We start from the raw sequence: 23,776 nt of genomic DNA on the forward strand, positions 1-23,776 counted from the left end.
CTCGGTTTTATAAGAGGTCTAAGGGATAGTGAGTGTATCTCTTTGACTGACCTGCTTGACATTTTTGAGTCAGCCTTTCTGGATCCCAATTTGGAAGATTCTAGAATTTGGGTACATTAACTAGATGGTTTATTTACTTTCTTTGCCTTTTCTTTTTTAAATTTTCTCAAGGTAGCTCACAAGGTGTGGAGATGTGATATAGACCATTAAAAAATAGTAAAAATATTTCAAATTATAACAGAGAGGAAGCGAAGAAGAAAAGACAAGAAGAAGAAGAAGGGAGAAGGGAGAAGAAGGGAGAAAGAAGGAGTTTGGCAATCTCCTCTTTCTCCTTTCTAATCTTTTATTAATTTTACTAAGATTACATAAATTACAAGTTTGCTCTTAAGTGGGCATCCACTTCATCAGCATACTTAGAAAACATAAAGAGAATTGAAGGCCCATAAAGAAAATGCCTATTAAGAAAAATAACAAGAAGAACTAATCAATAAGATAGAAATGGGCTAGGGCCCATTCGGTCCAGTCTTTCTACACTCCCCCTCAAGCTGAGCACAAATATCAATCATGCCCAGCTTGCTTATATAGGAACCATCTTTCCTTTAGGAACACCTTTTGTCAAAACACTACCCAACTATTCTTTAGAAGCTATAAATGGCAGACAAACTTCTTCTGAAGCAACTCTCTCCCATATAAAGTGCCTATCAACTTCTATGTGTTTAGTTCTGTCATGCTGAACAGGATTATGTGCAATGTTGATAGCGGTCTGGTTGTCACAATATAACATCATTGGCTTCTCACAGTCTATACCCAATTCTTCGAAAAGTGATCTCAACTAGGGGTGATTATGGGCTGGGCCTGGGTTGGGCTTTGCCTTCATAACAATGGGCTTAGGCTAGGCTCGGGCCAAGATTCTGGGTCTAATTATTGTATTTTAGTTCAAAAATTAAACAATTGTACTTTTTTTTTCACTTATTGTCGTGGAGACTATAGTGACCTGTAAGAAACTTTAAACTTAATATCAAGATAAAAGCTTCTAACATAAAAGAAATTAAATAATTATACTTTGTAATTTATAAGTTTCAATTGGTCATTAGTATGCTAAAAATGATAATTTTAACAAACCAATTCTTCTATCAACAAAAAATCAACCTAGAACCTATAATATCTATCAAAAAATAACCATCCATTATCATGTAATATCCACAAATCATCAATTATTAAATCTCCTACAAATCTCTATTAGTCTATATTTAATATATAAAATATCAATTATCAAATATTTTTAAATAACATATATATATTATTTATAAATATCCGGGTCTGATGCGGGCCCGGGCCCGGGCTGAAATGATTACCCCTAATCTCAACCACAAAAATTCTGAAGCTCCATGTGCTATTGCCCTGCACTTTTCTTCAGTCGAGGATCTAGCCACTACAGACTGCTTCTCACTCCTACATGATACAATGTTCCCTGCCACCATAACATAGTAACCTGAAGTGGGCCTCCTATTATCAATACATCTAGCCCAGTCAGTAAATCAGTGTATGCTTCCCACTTCATGTGTCCATGCTTAGCAAACAAGATACCTTTCCCTTGAGTCCCTTTTAGACAATACAGAACCCTCTCAACAACTGTTAAATGTGTATAGTTGGGAGAATGCATGAACTGACTAATTACGGTAACTACATAGGAAATTTTGGTCAAGTCATGCAAAGATATAATAACTTCCCAACTAGTTTCCAGAACACTCCCCTATCATTCAACAGTTCACCATCTGTAGCTGACAACTTATGATTTAGGTCTATAGGAGTGGAAGCTGGTTGAGCACCCAGTTTGCCAGTCTCTGCAAGAAGATCAAGAACATACTTACATTGAGAAATGAAGATACCATCCTTAGACTTGACAACTTCAATTCCCAAGAAATATCTGAGTTCACCCAAGTCTTTAATCTCAAACTCAGTGTTAAGAAATCTTTTTAGATGAGTAACTTCAGTTTACAGACTTTCCCTTGCATCTCCTTCCCATATACTGTTGGAAAACGCGGGGTTACTGGTGTAGATGCATATTTGGTAGTTGTGTAAAAATAGAATTGTGTGAATATGTATTCCTAGGACTGTGGAAAAGTATAATCCCTTAAATATGAGGATTAAAATAGTTAGTCCCTTAATTATAGGGATTGATTTAGGAAGATGTTTTCTATTTATTGCAGCAACTTACTGTATAAATATGCCGATTGGCAATGGAATGAAACAAGATCAGTTTTTTACCATTACAAAACATGGTATCAGAGCTCTAGGTTTGCCAACCTTGAGATTATTTTTCTTCGGCCTTCATTGCTAGTTTTTTTTTTCGTGTTTTTCTGGCCTTCAGTGCTGATCTGTAACCAACAGTGTTTCTTTTCCTCCTTCTTTATTCTCCTTCCCCGCTAGCCTTATTCTTCCTCCATTGACAATGTCCAATGTGACTGCAACAAGTGCTCCCGTCCAAACTGATGAAGGAGCAACAAATTTTCATCCTCACACCGGTGATTTGCAGAATATTCAGGCAACATATAGACTGAATGGCCAGAACTATTTGAAGTGGTCACAACTAGTGCGTACCTATTTGAAGGGAAAAGGAAAAATTAGTTACCTTCTTGGAACAGGGCCAAAATTGGGCGAGGCAAATTTTGATGCTTGGGACGAAGAGGACTCCATGATTATGTCATGGTTGTGGAGTTCAATGACACCCGAGATTAGCGATACTTGTATGTTTCTTCCCTCTACAAGGGCTATTTGGAACACTGTCCGACAAACCTATTCCAAAGTCCATGATGCTGCTCGTGTCTATGAGGTCAAAGTGAAGACAGTGGTGGCCAAACAAGGGAGTAGAAGTGTTACAGAGTATGCAAATCTGCTGCAAAATTTGTGGCATGAGCTTGATCATTATCGGGTTCTTGAGACGAAGTGCCCCGATGATGCTGTGATCTTGAATAATTTTATTGAAAGAGATAGGGTGCATGATTTTTTGGTCGGACTGAATGCTGAATTTGATTAGGTCCGAATACAAATTCTCGACAAAGAAGAAGTGACTCCATTGAATGAAGTTATAACCCTTGTCAGAGCTGAGGAAAGCCGTCGTGGAATCATGCTTGAACCCTAAGATCCCGAAGGTTATGCTATGGTGGCAAGGGAAGGAAATTACAGTGGTTCAAAGGGTGAGAACAATCACAACTTGGCTCATGACACAACCACCCGTGACTCTAACGATAACCTCTGGTGCACCTATTGCAAGAAGCCCAAACACATAAAAGATCGCTGCTGGAAACTTCATGGGAAACCTCCCACATCCAGCAAGGAATGGGGCAATCGAGGAGTTTTGAAAGCAGTTCAACAGGCCCATAATGTCTCCACAATCCTACAACACTCAAGTCAGGGGCCATTTAATGATGAAGAAATTGAAAGGCTAAGGAGTTTCCTGAGATCCTTGAAACCAGGAAGTGGTTCTACCTCTCTTGCTCTCTCGGGTGAGTCTTTATTTCTAGGATTACATGTCTCGGCTAGTGTTTTTCCATGGATTCTTGATTCTGGAGCTACTGACCACATGACACCCTCTTCACTACATTTTCTCACCTATACACCCTGTACTAGTAGTAGAAAAATTTCTGTTGCTGATGGTTCTTTCACCACAGTGGCTGGAATTGAGAATATTCAGATTACTCCATCCCTATTACTTAAAAATGTGCTTCATGTTCCTAAGTTATCCACTAGCCTTATCTCTATACATAAACTCACCCAGGATGTGAACTGCAATGTTGTGTTCTTTCCTTCTTACTGTGTATTTCAGGACCAGGTTTTGGGGATGAAGATTGGACTTGCAAAGGAAAGCGATCAACTCTACTACCTTGAAGCAACCAGCAAACCATCTCACAATGTTATGCATGTCACACACGAGTCATTATTATCTACCTCCAATAAAGATTTAATTTGGCGTCATCACTTTCGTTTCGATCATCCTTCATTTCCTGTTTTAAAAACAATGCTTCATTCCTTGTTTAAAGGGATTGATGTTGAAACCTTTCATTGTGATGTTTGTGAATTTGCTAAACACAAAAGGGTTTTCTCCCAATCAGTAATAAAAGATCTTCAATTCCTTTTGATTCATTCGGATATATGGGGCCCTTCTCGAATTCCCAACATTACTGGTTCTAGATGGTTCGTCACCTTTATTGATGATTGCACTAGGGTCACATGGATTTTTCTTCTTAAGTCTAAATCTGATGTGGGCACCATTCTTCCCAACTTTCATAACATGGTCCAAACTCAGTTTGGTGTGAAAATTAAAAGGTTTCGATTTGATAATGGTACAGATTATTTTAATCAGAATTTGTCCCCATTTTTTCAGAAAGAAGGCATTGTGCATGAATCCTCCTGTGTTAACACTCCCCAACAGAATGGGGTAGCGGAGAGGAAAAATGGCCATCTTTTGCAAACCACTCGAGCCTTTCTCTTTCAAAACCAGGTCCCAAAACAATATTAGGGGGAAGCTGTCCTTATTGCTGCATACACCATAAATAGACTACCATCTAAAGTTTTTGACAACTAAAGCCCAATACAAGTCCTCTCTCAATTCTACCTTGATATTCAAACCTCAAATAATCTCACACCAAGAATTTTTGGTTGCACTGCCTTTGTTCATGTCCATAATAAGGGAAAATTAGATCCACGAGCAATCAGGTGTGTCTTCTTGGGATATTCCTCAACTCAAAAAGGTTATAAATGTTATCATCCAGCCACCAGAAAATTCTACACCTCCATCGATGTCACATTTGAGGAGGGACAATCCTTTTTCACTCAACCTTATCCTCAAGGGCAGCCCTCATTAATGGAAGATAAGGCCTCGGATCTACTCTCCCTAGATGTATTACCCTCCTCACAGTCATCCAACCGTCAAGAATCACATCCTTCTGAGTCACATTCCTCTGAGTCCCACATTTCCGAGCCTCAACAAGAGTCAAACAACCCGACCATTGAACCTAATCCAGACACTGTTAACCCTACCAATGATGTGCATGATGATGTGAGATATATGCAGGTTTACTCTAGGAGAAGAAATCCAGATCCTCAACTTGTGCAAGTTCAAGATTCAACTCCTAATCCTAGTACTGAGGGATGTTCAGAACCTGAACCTGTACCTTCACAGTTTGAGTATGAGTATGACCTACCTATTGCCCTGAGAAAAAGAACTAGAGAATGTACCAAACGCTCATTGTACCCTTTAGCCAAATCTGTGTCGTTCCAAAGATTCTTTAAATCCCATAAAAGTTTTCTAGCCATCCTTAACCCCATTCCTTTTCCTAATACTCTAGCCGAGGCACTTTCTAATAAGGAGTGGAGAAAAGCCATGAGAGTGGAAATGGAGGCACTAGAAAAGAACAACACGTGGGAAGTTGTGGATTTACCGAGAAACAAGAAGGCCGCAATTAAGTACAAATCTGATGGGTCATTAGAAAGGTACAAAGCACGACTGGTAGCCAAGGGATATACACAGACTTATGGGGTAGATTATCAAGAGACTTTTGCCCCAGTAGCTAAAATGAATACGGTAAGGGTGTTGTTGTCTTTGGCTGCTAACTATAATTGGGATTTGCAACAGTTTGATGTAAAGAATGCATTTCTCCATGGTGATCTAGAAGGGGAGATACACTTGGACATTCCATCGGGTTTTGGAGAAGGCATTAAGGGGAACAAAGTTTGTAGGTTGAAGAAAGCACTATACGGTCTCAAACAGTCTCCGAGAGCATGGTTTGGAAGGTTTACAAAGGTGATGCTTAATACAGGTTACAAGCAAAGTCAAGGTGACCACACATTGTTTATCAAACACACAGCCTCAGGGGGAGTTATTGCTCTATTAGTCTATGTGGATGATATAATCGTTACTGGGAATGATAAAAAGGAGAAGGAAGCATTGAAAAACTGCCTTGCCAGAGAATTTGAGATAAAAGACTTGGGGAGACTAAAGTATTTTCTCGGAATTGAAGTTGCACATTCTAAACAAGGCATCTTTATCTCTCAACAAAAGTATGTTGTTGATCTTTTGAGAGAAACAGGAAATATGGCATGTAAACCAGCTTCCACGCCTATAAATCCCAATCATAAACTTGGAGAAGCCAGCGAGAATGCAAGTGTAGACAAGGAGATGTTCCAAAGACTGGTTGGAAAACTCATTTATCTTGCACATACACGGCCGGATATTGCATATGCTGTAAGTGTAATAAGTCAGTTTATGCATAATCCTAAAGAAGTTCATCTTCAAGCTACTCATCGAATTCTGCACTATTTGAAAGCCAATCTAGGGAAAGGAATTTTATTCAGAAGGAATGGTGGACTGGCTCTTGAAGCATATACAGATGCCGATTATGCAGGATCTCCAGTAGATAGACGGTCCACTTCTGGTTACTGTACCTTCTTGGGAGGAAACTTAGTCACTTGGAGGAGTATGAAGCAAAATGTAGTGGCTCGGTCAAGTGCAGAGGCAGAGTTCAGGGCTATGGCACAAGGAGTGTGAATTACTTTGGTTGAAGATAATTTTAGAAGACTTGAAGATTCCACGAGAAGAGCCTATGAAACTATATTGTGACAACAAGTCAGCCATCAATATTGCTCACAATCCTGTTCAACATGACAGGACGAAGCACATCGAAATTGATCGACACTTTATAAAAGAGAAACTGGACAGCAAGTTGATTTGCACTCCCTATGTATCTACAAAAGGACAACTGGCCGATGTACTTACTAAAGGGCTCAATAGTACAGACTTTCGTAGAATTGTAGCCAAGCTGGGAATGGAGGATCTCTATTCACCAGCTTGAGGGGGAGTGTTGGAAAACGTGGGGTTACTGGTGTAGATGCATATTTGGTAGTTGTGTAAAAATAGAATTGTGTGAATATGTATTCCTAGGATTGTGAAAAAGTATAATCCCTTAAAGATGGGGATTAAAATAGTTAATCCCTTAATTAGAGGGATTGATTTAGGAAGATGTTTTCTATTTATTGCAGCAGCTTACTGTATAAATATGCCGATTAGCAATGGAATGAAACAAGATCAGTTTTTTACCATTACAAAACACCCCTGGAGGTAAAGACGTATAGACCTCTTCATGTATGTCTCCATTCAAGAAAGCATTTTTAACATTGAATTGATGAAGTGGCGAATCAAAAGTAGTAGTTAAAGATAGCAAAACTCAAACTAAAGTCATTTTGGCCATTGAGGTAAAAGTCTCCAAGTATTGCAGAACCTCAATATCCATGGTCTTATTAGCTAAATGGCAATTGGCACATACAATACGCTTAGTCGCTTCTCGTGGATTTTCATAACCCTACTGTGCAAAAATGTGATATGCATTTGAAATGGATGTCTGAGTTATTACATATATCATGATCGATACGGAAATGGATTGAGTCATCTGTAGGACAAGTGTTTGGAAATGCAATGAGATGTACATTTCCGTTTGCCTTTGCGAAGAGCAATACAAAGATCAAGGTCAAGGAAGGTATCAAAAGTTGTAGAAGGGGGCTGACCTATTACCTCAGTAGTGATGGGAGGTGCAAGAGGCTCATCTAAAGGTATGAAAACAACTTTCACAACCTTGATTTTTTGTCTCTGGTACCACCTCTAAACAATAGGATGGGGAGAAAATGTGGGAGAATGAGCAGGAAGAGGAGGGGGAGTAGGAACATGAGAAGAAGACCCGATAGAAGAATCGGTGAGAGAAGACTTACTAGAAGACTCAATGGGAATTGGAAGAGGGATAGATGGTGACATCGCAAACCACTCCTTTGAATGTTCCCCCTCAGGAGAAGTACCAAAGAAAGGAATTGACTCAACAAAATGTGACATCTCTAGAAAAAAAGTTAGTTCCACGAACTGAATCAAAACAACCATACCCCTTTTGTGTGGAGGCATATCCCAAGAAGACACACTTATGTGCTTTAGGCTCAAACTTATGTCTCTGATGACTATGAACATGAACATAACAAGTACACCCAAACACTCGGAGAGGAAGAGAGAAGAAATCCTCATTTGGAAATAGGAGGCTAAAGGGGGTTTTAAAACCCAGAACTCGGGAAGGCATCCAGTTTATCAAGTATGTAGCTGTAAGGACAACATCCCCCCAAAACTTAATAGGAACATGAGGAGCAAAAAGGAGGCTCCTCGCAACTTCAACCACATGTCGGTTCTTCCTTTCCACCACTCCATTTTGTTGTGGAGTGTAGGATTAAGAACCTTGATGAATAACTCCAAAGGTATCAAAGTAGTTGTAAGGACAACATCTCCCCAAAACTTAATAGGAACATGAGAAGCAAAAAGGAGGCTCCTCGCAACCTTAACCACATGTTGGTTCTTCCTTTCCTCAAAGTAGGAGGAAAGGCTCTTCTAAAAATATTCCTTTGCATTATTAGATTGGAATATTTTGATCTGAGTATTAAACTGGGTAAGAATAAGTTGATGAAATTTTTGTACAATATTTGGCACTTCATCCCGGGATCTCATAAGGTAAATCCAGGTGTAACGAGAAAAATCATCAATGAAAGGATGAAACACTTGTAACCCCCCATATTAGAGTGCACAATATGGTAAGGAAAAATTGATCTTTTATTACTCATTGAAAAAGATTGTCTACAATGTTTTGCAAGTTCACATGACTCATAATGAAGACTCGATAGGGATATTCCCTTAAACATTTCTAGAAACAAATGACTCAAAATTGAAAAAGACAAATTACCAAATCTCAAATGACATAACATGACTCTATCAACTGACTCTGATGAGATAGACTCCAAAGCTACTCCACTAGGTGGTCCAAGACTTTGATCAGAGATATCCATCAAATATATTCCATTCGCCTCATGGTCACTCCCAATCGTCGTCTGAGTTTTCAGGTCTTGAAAAACATAACGAGTAGGAAAGAAGATGACACTCAAATTCATTGATTTAGTTAAGCTTGTAACTGATAAAAGGTTAGTGTTAAATTTGGGAACATGAAGGACAAAGGAAAAAACAAGTCAGAGGCTCTAATATTCCCTTTTTCAGAGATGGGAGCAAGAGACCCACCGGCAATGGGAAATCTTCTCTCTACCAAAGAGGAGCTGGTATGAATAAAAAAGGTTAGATATGCTAGTCATGTAGTTTTGATACAGCAAAATCTATAATCCAAGGAATTCTACGATTATTTTAGGCTGTAGCATGATTTGCAGAAGCACGAATACTTGAATCGGCAAATGCAGATGAAAAGGTGTTGCTTGAGGAGGAGGTTGCAACAATAGTCTCCAAGTGATTAATTCACCTCCAATATCTCTCAAATTCTGCCTTCACTGCTGCAAGCTGCTCCACAACAAAATTTTCTTTAGTTTCTCTATTTCCACCTTCAGATGCTCTAGCAACATTTGCATTCTTGGGCTTTCCAGACTGGCCACCTTTCTTAAAGTTGTTGTAGTTGTTCCAAAACCTATCTGGAAGAAGATCTGGATGAAGTTTCCAACAAGTATCCTTAGTATGTTTTGGTTTCTTGCAGTGTTCATATATCACCTCTTTTTTCTCAGTTGGCCCCTTTGGTTTTATTCCAGCATGTGCAAAATGTTTTGGAGGTGGTGGAACTTCTAGCTGTACCTGTCGCCTGAGCAAGTGTTACTTCATCCTTTGCCAAAATATTCTGTCTCGTAATATCAAATTTAGGGTTGAGTCTTGTAAGAAACTCAAACACCCTGTTTCTTTCCACAAATTTCCTGAATGTCTCTGACTATCTGCATCCTTGGTGCTTTCCCATACAACTGCTTCCATAGCATCAATCTCTTGCCATAGTGACTTCAACATTGAGTAGTAGCAACTACACTCTTCTCCCCCTGTTTCAGATTTTTCACATCATTCTTTAGTTTGTAGGCCCTTGCAACATTCAATTTCTGAGAATATGTTTTTGTAACACTATCCGAAATCTTCTTGGTTGAAGGCGTCCAAAGATAATGTTGACTTATGTGGGGCTGCATAGAATTTACCAACCATCCAATAAATATGTAGTTATCTTGCATCCATTTCTCATATGTAGGATTAGTCTCTTCTGGTTTCTCCTTGCTACTCGTGAGAAACCCTAGTTTACCTCTACTACAAACATGAATCTTTATAGATTGTGCCCAAGCTAAATAATTTGTTCCGTCAAGTTTGATTGTAGTCATTCCTGTCAAAATGGAATTTATGAGACCACCCCCCGACACTGGAATCTGCTTCATCTCACTTCTAGATTGCTCCGTAGATCAAACGAAAATAAAAAAACAAGGTTTTCAAGCTTTATAGGCCTAATTGAGATCAGTCCAACATTTTAAAAATCCCAAAACTAGGGTTTCACTGTACCTGGCCTTTGGGGAGAAAGAGAGAAGTAGTCGCTCCAACCAGAGCTTCCCAAACCTCTTCTTGGCAATTTACAGCCAAATTCTGACTCTCCAAACCCTCTACGAACTAGGCATACAAGTTCTTTGAATAACCAATAACTTGTTTATCTATACACTCTTCTAATCGAAAGGTGTATGGGAAAAGAAAAGAATAAAGAAAAAAATAATAAAAGAGAATGAAGACCTGCTCTGATACCAAGATGTTATATAGACCAATAAAAAATAGTAAAAATAGTTCAGATTATAACAAAAGAGGAAGAGAAGAAGAAGAAGAGAAGAAGAAGAAGAAGGGAGAAGGGAGAAAGAAGGAGTTCGATAATCTCTTCTTTCTCCTCTCAAATCTTTTATTGATCTTACTAAGATTCCATAAATTACAAGTCTGCCCTTAAGTGGGCATCCACTTCATTAGCATACTTAGAAAACATAAAGAGAATTAAAGGCCCATTAAGATAAATAACAAGAAGAACTAATCAATAAGATAGAAATGGACTAGGACCCATTCGACCCAGTCTCTCTACACTCCCCCTCAAGCAGGGCATAGATATCAATCATGCCCAACTTGCTTATATAGTGAACCAACTTTTCTTTAGGAACACTTTTTGTCAAAACATCAGCCAACTGTTCTTCAGAAGCAATAAATGGCAGCCAACTGTTCAAGATGTTGTCAAGAGCTATGAACATTTAAGTTAGATTAGTAAGAAGATCCGCTAATGGCTTGGTGGGTGGATTAGCTAAGCAAGAAGAGCATAGAAATACTTGTATTGGGCTCAATTGTAATGGGGGGTGGGGGGTTCTTTTGATGTAAAGGGAATTCAGATGTAACAACTACTTATTGTGACCTTTCTCTTAATTAGATTTAATAAAATTTTATTTTCTGCTGACAAAGAAGTGCTTAATCCTGACTAGAGCATTCCATTGAGGAACCCATAGTTTCTGCATAAATTATCTTGCCACAGTTAGAAAGGAGGTATCTGGTCATTTAATTGTCAATTAATTCAACTTCCCAACTAATCTTCTATAGCTGCTTGGATCACCAGTGCCAAGCAAATAACCTTGATCACTGTTTAGCTTTAAATTAGGCTCCATCGAATATCTATAGTATGCACATTTCACTAATTGAAGAGCAATAAATCAGGATATCTATGGTGTAGTGTTTGAAAAACAATTATCTTTTCTTTTTATGTAAAAATTGTCCAATTTTCATGAAATGGCATGAACCTTTTATTGCTAATATATCAATTCTTCAAAATTCAGGTATCTGGAGACTGCACATATTTTGATTGCAAAAAGTTGCCAACAATTCTGGAGACAGAGGAACTGAATAGTGTGCCAATTGGAGTACCTATTCCTAACTGTGATGTAGCACTTGTTCAAGAATTGAATGCTTCCCGTGAAGGAGAAATATATGTTAGTGGTCACTGTATGTCCATGGGGTACCTCCTTAATTCTACTTTTATGACTTCAGACCATGTAGAGTTGCCTCAGAACTCCATTCTAATTGGTCCTTCCATCAAGAACCCTGGAACTCAATTATATTTTAAAACTGGTGATATTGCAAGGCAGCTTCCAACTGGTGATTTGGTTTTCTTGGGAAGAAGGGATCGTATTGTGAAAATCAATGGGCAACGTGTTGCTTTAGAGGAGATTGAAAATACCTTGAGGGATCATCCTGATGTGGTTGATGCTGCTGTAATACATCATAAATTTCAAGGTGAAATTGGTTACCTTGTAGCTTACTTAGTATCCAACAGGACAGATGAATTCTTTAAACTTTTGATCTCTTCTGTTAGAAGTTGGTTGACAAGAAAGCTACCACCAGTTATGATCCCCCAACATTATTTATGTATTGACTCACTGCCTATATCTTCCACGGGGAAAATAGATTATGCTATTCTGGAAGGATCAGAATTTCTTGGGCAAGAGATCTTGAATGATACTGATGATTCTGAATCTGTTAGATGTCTTAAGCAAACTATTAAACAGGTTTGTTCTTCACCTCTTACACATTCTATAGTTATAGCTTTTCTGGTTATTTGCTACTTTTAGCAAGTTACTTTTACTTTCTTTTGAGTGGGAGATGACTATCCTTGATGAATTACAGGAATGTTCTCTTAGGTTAAATCAATAGTTCAGTTGTTATAGGGAGTATCTTGTGTAATTTATGTTGAAGAGAATTTACCAAAACAAAAATATCAAAGAACATGACCAGTGGTGCACATGCCAGTGCCATGATTCATTGTATGAAATTGTGGTTTGCATCACATATGTGACAAGTAAGTTCCCAACAAAGTTGTTTCATTTGATACGTCATATGCTTTGCATAACTAGCAGATGTGTATTTCTGACCATTTATAGTACTATATATAACAAAAAGGTTCTGTGCATGCACCCCAATACTGCTCTTGTAAGCTAGAAACTCAAATGTACCTCTCTGTTAGGCACCACTTGGAGGGGGTAGTTGGGGATCCCTCTGTTTGAGAACTGCACAGGACTCCCAAGTGGCATCATGAACTGGTAGTCCTGTCCATTCTACTAGGGCCTGTTGCTGAATTTGCTTCCCCACCTTGATCCAACGATAGTCCAGGATGTTCCGAGGCTGTAGTTGTAGTAAGCCTGTGCCATCAAATTCTGGCAGAACGGTGGAGCTTGTTATGTTGTTTCCCACGCATTGTTTAAGGAGAGAGATGTGGAAAACTGGGTGTACCTGTGAGGAGGCTGAGAGATCTAATCTGTATGCCACCGGCCCAATTCGTTCCGTAATCTCAAACGGCCCATAAAACTTAGGTGATAGCTTGTGCCACCCTTTCCGAGCCAGAGAGGTTTGTCTATATGGGTGTAACTTGAAATAGACACACTCCCCAACCTGGAATTCCACTTCTCTGTTTTTTATCATAATTGGCTTTCATCCATGATTGTGCTTGCATGAGGTTGGCTTTGAGATTTTTGATGATATTATCTCTTTCATATAGGTGCTGGTCTACCGCCTCCAATTCTGTTTAGCCAGGTTCATAGGGTAATATTGATGGTGGGTCATGTCCATACAGGGCTTTAAAAGAGGTCATGCCTGCTGCACTATGGAACATAGAGTTGTACCAAAATTCTGCCCATGGCAGCCATTGAGCCCATGTCTTTGGGTTTTCTCCTGTAAAGCATCATAGATAGGTCTTGATGCAACGATTAAGTATCTCCATTTGTCCATCGGTTTGTGGATGGTAGGTAGTGGATCTGTGGAGCAAGGTGCCTTAGGAGAACTCAGCCCTAAAAGATAGCTGTTAGAGTGAGGGAACCCAAGTACATATCTACCGCACAACAGTATCCCATACTACCAGTGTGGGATATCTTATATTATCATCCCATACTACCAATGTTGGACAAAGGGATCGTAACACTCTCCATCTTAGTCTTGTAGGAAACAGCATCGGCCTTGCACACTGGTGTATGTGAATTATAGTAGTCAAGATCCTTCCACATATTGTGCATCACTGAGATGGATGTGAGAGGAATTTGATTATTATTGATTCATATAAACCAGTGTGTATGGCTGGTGCTCTAGAAGAGTAAGAGGAGGAGAGCTCCTATATTTGAGTTTCTATCTTCTCGATTTTGATTTTTAGCTCGTCTGAGTTTAGATTCTTAGTGGTGATGAGCTGCCTAGGTAGAATTAGGTGAATGTACAAGTTCAAAGTATGGAGAGCTGAAGAATCACTATGCAATAGTATGGGATTGCTTCTTTGGATAGATTTGCCCTTGTATCTACTCCTTACAAGGATATGAGTGGGATGACTGAGAAGGTGGATAGGTTTTAGAAGAGCATATATGGATTTCATCAAAAGAATCTGATATCAGGTTCGAGGTGTTTCATGAATTAGATTTTGGCATGACCTTTGGTGTGAAAATGTTGGAGTGAAAAATTAAAAAGAAACCACGGAAGAAGAAACAATGTTTATTGAGGTTATTGCAGTGGTGGCAGTTTGTTTTTATGGAGATAAGAATTTTGGTTAATTTGTGTGTTTTCCAAGTTTATTTTGTGAATTTTTTTGTGTCATAGGAATAGTTCAAAGGGTCACGTTATAGGGCTTTTAGAGGGAAGTAGCTTTGTGTGAATTGTGAATCTGCTTTCTAATATGGTTTTGTACTTTTAGTAGTTATCCTTGTATAGAATTATAGACTAGGAGCTTCCATTATGGTGGTGACTACTGAATAGTAGTGATTATAATGTTTGATTAGGTATGCCATAGTATTTTCATTTTTAACTTAAAATTCATGTTTTGAGCTCAATAGTAATTACTATGTTTAATTAGCTAGTAAGCATCAGATATTGTAGACCAAAACTGAAATTTCTGTTACATGTCTGTGTTCAAGATGCTAGTGAGTGTGGGAAGAAAAACGGAAAAGCTAATGAGGGATTTCTTGTGGGAGGGGAGGAGAAAAGGGACCTGAGTCAATTGGGATGTAGTTTGTAGGAGTAAGGAGGTTGGCAGTCTAGGTTTAGGTAACTTGCTAAAGAGGAATGAAGCCTTATTGGGGAAATGGTTGTGGAGATTACCTGTGGATAGAAGCAAACTTTGGGCTAAAGTGGTGGTAAATATCCATGGGCTTGTGGCTAATGATTGAGATGCTGGTGTACTAACTAGGGCTGCCAGAGCTTTCCCTTGGAAGGCCATCCATGCTATCCTGCCTTCTTTTTTGCCTTTTGTCAGATATGATCTTTGTTTTGGGATCTGTATAAAATTCTGGAAACAATTGTGGGTGGGCAACCTCTCCTTGAAAGACAAATTTCCCTCTTTGTTTGCTCTCTCAAGATACAAAGATGAGCTGGTTTCTACCTTTCTTGTTCCCTCTAGCTCAAGAATTGGGTTTGACTGGGACTAAATGATCTTTTGGATTTGACTCTTGCCCTCGATTGGTCCTTTTTGGATCCTTCCAATTCTAATAGCTGCATTTGGACCCCTTCCTCCTTTGGTGTTTGTTGAGCAAGAGCAAGTGAAGAGAGGAGAAGAGAAGAGAGAAGAGAGGTGAGTCGAGTGACTGAAAGCCCTCTAGAACTTAGGGGGCGAATGAATGAATTTATTATTTATACTAGTACAGTCGAACAATATAAACAGAAGATAAATTACAACAGTACCCTTATGGTACTAAACCTTAATACATAAACAACTGTCAACACTCCCCCTCAAGTTGGAGCATAGATATCAATCATGCCCAACTTGTCACAAAGATCATGATGTTTGGAAAGGTTTAAACCCTTTGTAAAGATGTCTGCAAGCTGGTTCTCAGAAGTGACATAGGGGATACACACTTCGCTTGTGATAACTTTCTCTCTGATAAAATGCTTGTCAATTTCGATGTGCTTTGTTCTATCATGTAGCACCGGATTGGCAGCAATGCTTATAGTTGCTTTGTTATCGCAAAATAGAGTTATAGGTTTGGCCACTGGGAAACCCAACTCCCCCAACAAATTCTTTATCCACATGCCTTCAGCAACCCCGTGGGCCATAGCACGATATTCAGCTTCAGCACTGGATCTAGCCACCATATTTTGCTTTTTACTCCTCCATGTAACAAGGTTCCCTCCTATAAAGGTGCAGTAGCCACTGGTAGACCTTCTGTCACTTTGGGATCCAGCCCAATCTGCATCTGTATAAACTTCAACTTTCAAATGTCCGTGCTTTTGAAATAACAAACCAGTACCCGGATACTTCTTTAGATATCGGAGGATTCTCTCTGCTGCTTTAAGATGAGAAGACCTAGGAGCATGCATGAACTGACTGAGGACACCAACAACATATGCAATGTCTGGGCGAGTCATAGAAAGGTATAACAATCTCCCTACAAGCCTCTGAAACTGTTTCACATCCTTGAGAGATTCACTACAGTTGTCACCTAATTTATGGTTGGGGTCAATGGGAGAGTCAACTGGCTTCACCCCCATCTTCCCAGTGTCCTGAAGTAAATCTAGGACATATTTCCTTTGAGAAATGAAGATACCCTTCTTTAATCGGGCGACTTCAATTCCAAGGAAGTATCTGGCAGGTCCTAGATCCTTCACTTCAAACTGAGTGGCAAGAAAAAGTTTCAATTTCTGAATTTCATCCTCCCAATCACCAGTAACAATTATGTCATCCACATATACAATTAGAGCAGCAATTTTACCTTCTCCTTTTTTCACAAACAGTGTGTGATCTGATTGACATTGCCTGTATCCTTTCTGCTGAACTGCCACATGGAATCTGCTGAACCAAGCTCTTGGTGATTGTTTCAGCCCGTATAAGGACTTCTTCAACTTGCACACTTTCTGTTCATTACCTTGATCTAGAAAACCAGGAGGTTGAATCATGTACACTTCCTCTTCAAGGTCACCATTCAAGAATGCATTCTTGATGTCAAGCTGGTGTAAAACCCAATCCAGATTAGCCGCAAGAGAGAAAAGGACTCTAATGAAATTCATCTTGGCAACGGGGGCAAAAGTTTCTGCATAATCAACTCCATACACTTGAGTAAATCCCTTTGCCACTAAGCGAGCTTTATACGTTTCCACTGTTCCATCAGCCTTATGCTTAACTGTGAACACCCATTTACATCCAACTGGAACCTTTCCCTTAGGAAGATCAACAAGTTCCCATGTGCCATTTTTGTGAAGGGCATTAATTTCTTCCCTCATGGCATTTGTCCATTCAGGAACTGAAAGAGCTTCTGCCACATTCTTAAGGATAGGGACACTGTCAATGGAGGTAAGGAAAGCATGGAATGAGGGTGAAATGTTCTCATAGGAGACAAAGTTGGAAATGGGATGTTTAGTGGTGCACAATCTAACACCCTTCCTGTGAGCAATAGGACGGTCAAGATCATTAGTAGTAGAGGAATCATTTTCAATAGATTCAAGAACATCATTGGGAGCCAAAATACCTGAGTGAGTATGATCCTCCCCCGAGGAGTCTGGTGGCACTGGAGGTACAACTTCCGGATTCTCTACAGCTCTTGAATTTGGTTGGCCTTTGTGACGACGAGAAAAAACACGAAAAGGCGGAGGGTCAGGGAGAGAGGGAAGCTGAACCAGTTTCTCCTCATGCCTACACCCCCCCGAGGAGAAACAGGATAGAAAGGCTCATCTTCAAAGAAAGAAACATCCATGGAGAAATAGAATTTACGAGAAATAGGATCAAAACAACGGTATCCCTTTTGAGTGAAGGAGTAATCAAGAAATATGCAAGGGATAGCACGAGAATCCAATTTCCCACGGGTGGGAGACAGATTTTGGACAAAACACCGGCAACCAAAGACACGAGGAGGAATAGAAAGAAGGGGAGCCTTAGGAAAGAGAAGTTGATGTGGGGCTTTGTACTCTAACCGACGAGAGGGCATACGGTTTATAAGGTAAGTGGAACAAAGAACAGCTTCAAGCCAAAACCGTTTGGGAACATTCATATGAAGTAGTAAACCCCGAGCCACTTCAAGGAGATGTCGGTTCTTCCGTTCGGCCACACCATTTTGTTGTGGTGTGCGGGCACAAAAGCTACGATGAAGGGAACCATGCGAAGCAAAAAATTCCATGAGGTCACCATGAAAAAATTCTTTTGCATTGTCTGGTTGAAAAATTTGGATTTCAGTTTGAAATTGAGTGAAGACCATCCGCTGGAAATCTTGAATGATTTTGGGTACTTCTTCCCTGGTTCGCATCGGGTATACCCAAGTATATCTAGAATAATCATCAATGAGGGTAATGAAATACTTGTAGCCACTCTTAGATGGTAAAGTAACAGGGCCCCACACATCAGAATGAACAATGTGAAACGGAGATTCAAATTTACTATTTCTTTGAAGAAAATGAGTTCTACAATGCTTACTCAACTGACACGTTTGACAAGAAAAATCAGAAACAGACATTGACTTAAACAGTTTTGGGAATACAACTTTCAAAGACTCAAAAGACAAATGACCAAGACGACAATGCCATAAATAGACTTTTTTCTTACATGACTGACTCATAGACTGACTCATAGACTCTGTAACATGAAGACCAGCCTTATTCTCCAGCATGTAAAGTCCATCAGCCATACGACCCCTACCAATCGTCCTCCCCGAGGCCAGATCCTGAATCACACAATGAGAAGGGAAGAAAGTCACTGAGCAATTCAAGGAATTAGTAACACTACTAACAGAGAACAAATTAATGGGAAAATTTGGAACATGAAGGACATCAGAAAGGGTAAGACCAAGAGGAAGAGAGAGTTCCTTGACCAGCTATGGAAGAGTATGATCCATCGGCTAGTCTGACCTTGTCTCTTCCAGAAAGAGGGTGATATGTTTGAAAGTAAGAGGACGTACCAATCATATGTTTTGATGCTCCAGAATCAATGATCCATGGAGAGTCAGGGGTGTGAGAAGCAACATGGAAAGCAGTGGCAGGGTTACCTGACGTGGATGCAAATGAGGTTGAGGGGGGAGCATCCATCTGACGAATTGCTCTACCATAGAGCTCTAAATGGTCACGGAAGGAATTCATAATGTCCTCCCTCGGGTCGGGTCCAATGAGATGTGTCTGAGTCACAGTAGTAATGGGGGGCTGATTCTCCCGAGTAGCCATGTTGGCCATGTGATGTTTCTTTGTATTTTGCTGTCTGTACTTCTTATTCACCTCTGAACCTTGCTTCTTAGTCAGATCTTGAGCCCATTTTGGTTTCCCATGAAGATCCCAACAGGTATCTTTGGTGTGTCGGGGTTTCTGGCAATGAGTGCACCACAAGCTGCTTGTTTCAGACTGTACAAGAGCATAGACTTCCTGAACAGATGGGAGATCCTTAGAGCTGAGAATCTGAACCCTAATAGATTCATACATAGGGTTCAAACCATGTAAGAATGCAAACACCCTTTGCTGGGAGACAAGCTGCTTGTACTTCTTAGCATCCTCATCACACTTCCAATCCACACTCGGGTAGTGATCCAATTCCTTCCAGACAGATGTTAAGTTAGAGTAATAAACCGATAAACACCTCTCCTCCTGTCTACAAGTAGAAGATGCTGCCTGCAGTTGATAAATTTTGGCATAGTGTCGCAATTCTGAATTTGTAGACATTGCTTGTTCCTAGATTTCATTTGCAGTTTCAGCCCACATGAAATTCTTCCTGATTTGAGGTTGCATGGAAACCAAGAGCCAAGACATAACAATACTGTTCTCCTGATTCCATCTATCATATTCAGCACTCCCAGAGGATGGTTCTTTTATCCTCCCATTAATATAGCCTATCTTCCCCCTTGCAGTGATGTATAATTTGATCCCTCTTGACCATTCCAGGTAATTTAAACCATCAAGAGGGACAACAACCATAGGAAAGGATAGGTCACCCCCACCCATTCCATTCAGCATTGATGAAACTCCAGATGTGGCTGAATCTTCACTGCCCATGATATCAGAATAAAAAATTGAAACAACAACCAAAAGAGTACAGCCGTACAAGGCTATTTCAGAGATAGGTCCTTCTGACCACCGGTTTCACTGAGAGCAAAAAAAAAACAGATCACTGCTGTTGCAGTACAAGAACAGATCCTTCTGACCTATAGTTTCACTGAGAACAAACAACAAACTGAACACTGCTGTTGCAGTACAAGAACAGGTCCTTCTGACCTACAGTTTCACTGAGAACAAACAACAAACTGAACACTGCTGTTGCAGTACAAGAACAGGTCCTTCTGACCTACAGTTCCACTGAGAACAAACAACAAACTGAACACTGCTGTTGCAGTACAAGAACAGGTCCTTCTGACCTACAGTTCCACTGAGAACAAACAACAAACTGAACACTTCTGTTGCAGTACAAGAACAGGTCTGAATGACCTAATTAGTAGGCCTGATAGCTAACCAGTCAAGGAGATCAATAGGGTAGCCGAACAGTCAATCAATAAGATTAATATTGAGTAGACAATCAATCGGCTGAACAGACCATCAACAGTCCACAATACCAACAAAAAAGAGGTTTGAATACAGTTACTGTGTTAAGGAATACAATCACTTAAACAGTTCATCAAATAGTAGGCAGTCGAACAAACAATAGTAGGGTAGCCGAACAGTTCATCAAACAATAGGCAGCCGAACAGACAAGGATGATAGTACCTCTTTTAGTTTCAGATGATAGTCTCCCTGTAAACCAGAACTCCTTCTACGAATCCTCAAACAATAGGCAGCCGAACAGAAGATGACCAATACTTCTTTTAGTTTCAGATGATAGCCTTTCTGAAGACAGAACACCCTCTACAAACCTCAAACAATAGTCTCTCTACAGTTGAGCAGACAGGAGGAGCAACTTCTGGGCTGGAAGACGAAAAGACTTTGTAACTTCTGGGTCGAACTGATTTCACCAGATTAGGAGTTCGATTGGAGACAACACTGGATGCAACAGCAGTTAGCTTGACATCACCCTTCAGGCCTGGACGACTTGCTCTGATACCATGTTGAGCAAGAGCAAGTGAAGAGAGGAGAGGAGAAGAGAGAAGAGAGAAGAGAGGTGAGTCGAGTGACTGAAAGCCCTCCAGAACTTAGGGGGCGAATGAATGAATTTATTATTTATACTAGTACAGTCGAACAATATAAACAGAAGAGAAATTACAACAGTACCCTTATGGTACTAAACCTGAATACATAAACAACTGTCAACAGTGTTCTTTCTTGTGCTTCCTTCTTGAAGGCCTTGATTCAACCTGCTGATAGTTTGGACTCTCCTTTTCCTGTTAAGGAGGTTTGGTGCAACTCCACGAATTGGAGGCTTCTGTTGGGAGGTCTTTTTGGAAAAAATAAATACTTATGATCTCCTTCAAAGGGAAAGACCTAACTAGTGTTTATCCCCTCGTTGGTGTATTATGTGTAAGGCTAATGGATAAGCTTGCTTTCACTTATTAATCTCTTGCCCAGTTGCTAGTTTTATTTGGGAGTGGTATTTCTCATTGTTTTGGTGTAGGTGGTTTCCTCTGCATAATGTGCAGAGTTTGTTTTCCACTACCTTCTTTAGGTAGCCTAAGAAAAGGAGAAAAGTGTTGTGGAAGTGTGTAAGGGCTGCGGTAAGCTAGACCATTTGGGAGGAGAGGAACTCAAGAATTTTTTCAGATAAAGAAAGAAGCAAAGAGGCAATTATTGAGACTATTATGGTTAGAGTGATCCATTGGGTGAAGTCCTTGGAGCTTGTTGGATTGAAGTCTTTGTATGTATGAGTATTCGGCTGATAAGAGTTCTTATTAGCCTATACTTAAGTTTAAGTTGTCCTGTACTGGGCCTTTGTTAATGGGCCTAATCCTGTTTAATGTTTTAAGTTGTCTGGGTGTCCCATCACTAATCAGGGGCATTCTAGTAACTTCCTGTATCATTGTACTACACCATAATATAAATAATAGTACTGTCGACTGAGCAGTGCAGTTCGACATTCCAGCATCTCTTCTTCTTCTTCTCTTTTCTGCTACTTCGGCTACAGTAATTTAGCTTTCATGGTATTAGAGCATTAGCTTCTTCCTGGTTTCAGCCGGCACACACTCTCTTCTCTTGCTGTCTTTTCATCTTCTCTCTTCTTTTTCTGGGTTGCTGTAGTGAAGACCTAGGGGTGTAAGAGAGTAAAACAAGTTCGAACCTAGGGTTTCTCTTGGTTGTAGGACTCAAGGGAAGTAAGACCCAGAAGTAGATGTCCTACTAGGTTATTTCCAGCAAATAGTAGCTATTTGGCTACTAAGAGAGGTCTGTGTAGGACAGACCTAGTTGAGGACTGATTTCAGCAGTCCTAGCACTAGCCGAAAAGGGCTTAGCTACTTCTACAGTTGCAGCTTCGGTGCTCCAGCAAAACTTGCACAGTCTTAGCTTCTTCTACAGAGCCACTGTTCACTTGCTACTGTTGCAGCCTCGAACTGTTCACTCACTACTGTACCCGAACTGTTGCAGTTTTTGGTTCAGCCCAAGTGAAGTCTATCTAGTGTTCTACCAGCACTGTGAACACTTCTACCATCATAGAAATGTGGCAAACAGCTCCAAGTTCAGGGTGGTTATCAGTCCGAAACCCCTCACCACTGCTGTGAGATTACCTAGGGAGCTGCCAGCTCCAGATTGTTCAGCACTGTGAACCCTAGTTGAGGACTGATGTCAGCAGTCCTAGTATTGGCCGCAAGGAAGGGCACTCTCTTTACAGTTGCAGTACTCAAAGTTCAAGTGGAGTCTGCATAGCACAATAGTTGAGAACCCTTAGCTTTAGGTCGGTTACCAGCCCAGAACTCCTTGCTTGCTGTTGTACTGAACTGTTTCAGAACTGTGACAGTCTCGACAAGTCTGAAATTGTGTCGAGTGCTGTCAGAACCTGATGTGATCATTTCAGCTAATCAGATCTGCTCCAGAACTGGTTCAGAACCTTCAGAATTGCTTCGGCTAGTCTCAATCAGTGTCACCTACACAGTGGCTGCAGTCAAGATGTCTTCAATACCCAGAGATGTTTCTTCTAGAGATAACAGGCCTGCGGCAAGTGGGAATTTTGTCGCCAGCAACAATGATGACAACTCACAAAATACACCAACAGTGTCTTCTTCTCCTATGGGACAGGTTGCTGATTCCTCTGGAACTGGTACATTGGGCTTCACTGCTAGTGAGGTTGAGATCCTTAGTAGGGCATTAGTCCGTTTAAGAGATAATTCTTTTGCTTCTACATCTCTTGCTAGATCAGGTACAACCTCTGCCTTCAGTGCCACTGGCTCTATTGACTCTACTTCTTGGGTTATTGATTCCGGTGCTACTGACCATATGACACATATGTCTTCCCTATTCTCTTCATATCATTTGTTGTCTGGTCAGGATAAGATGAGAGTTGCTGACGGGTCTTTCTCCACTATCTCTGGAAAGGGAATTGTTGATCTAAGCAAGGACCTCTCTCTTAAATCAGTTTTACATGTTCCCAGTCTTACCTCAAATCTCTTGTCTGTTTCAAAACTTACCAAAATTTTGAACTGTAGTATAACCTTTTTTCCTACTCATTGTGTCTTTCAGGACAGATTGACAAGGAGAACGATTGGGTACGGTCATGAGTATGGAGGCTTCTACTACCTTGATGCAGAGATCGGCTCAGCCTTACAAGCATCTGCTAGTAATCCGGAAAGTGTGGAGTCAATAGCTAAGCTGCATCTTTGGCATGCTAGGCTAGGTCATGTGTCTTTCTCCTCATTAGAAATGTTGTTTCCCGAATTGTTTAAGGGCATTCCAAGTCAGAGTCTAACCTGTGAAGTATGTCAAATGCCAAAACAATGTAGAACTGTGTATCCAATTTCCAGCAATGAAATTTGTGCTCCTTTTGATTTGGTTCATTCTGATGTCTGGGGCCCTTCACCCATTGTTTCCTTT

The 23,776-nt window shown here is 40.2% G+C and overlaps 1 protein-coding gene across 5 annotated transcripts in view; it reads left to right on the forward strand.

Moving 5' to 3' along the window:
* Positions 1-23,776, forward strand: part of LOC104605230 (AMP-dependent synthetase and ligase family protein) — a 150,037-nt gene that overhangs the window by 21,755 nt on the left and 104,506 nt on the right. For all 5 annotated transcript variants that reach the window (XM_088896242.1, XM_010269905.3, XM_010269908.3 and 2 more), the window contains one exon: positions 11,677-12,405. In XM_088896242.1, the coding sequence (XP_088752368.1) occupies positions 11,677-12,405 (729 nt within the window). The remainder of the gene's footprint in view (positions 1-11,676; positions 12,406-23,776) is intronic.

Source organism: Nelumbo nucifera, chromosome 1 (genome assembly GCF_055504915.1).
Source record: "Nelumbo nucifera cultivar China Antique chromosome 1, China Antique-T2T, whole genome shotgun sequence".
In the NCBI taxonomy this organism is placed as follows: Eukaryota; Viridiplantae; Streptophyta; class Magnoliopsida; order Proteales; family Nelumbonaceae; genus Nelumbo; species Nelumbo nucifera.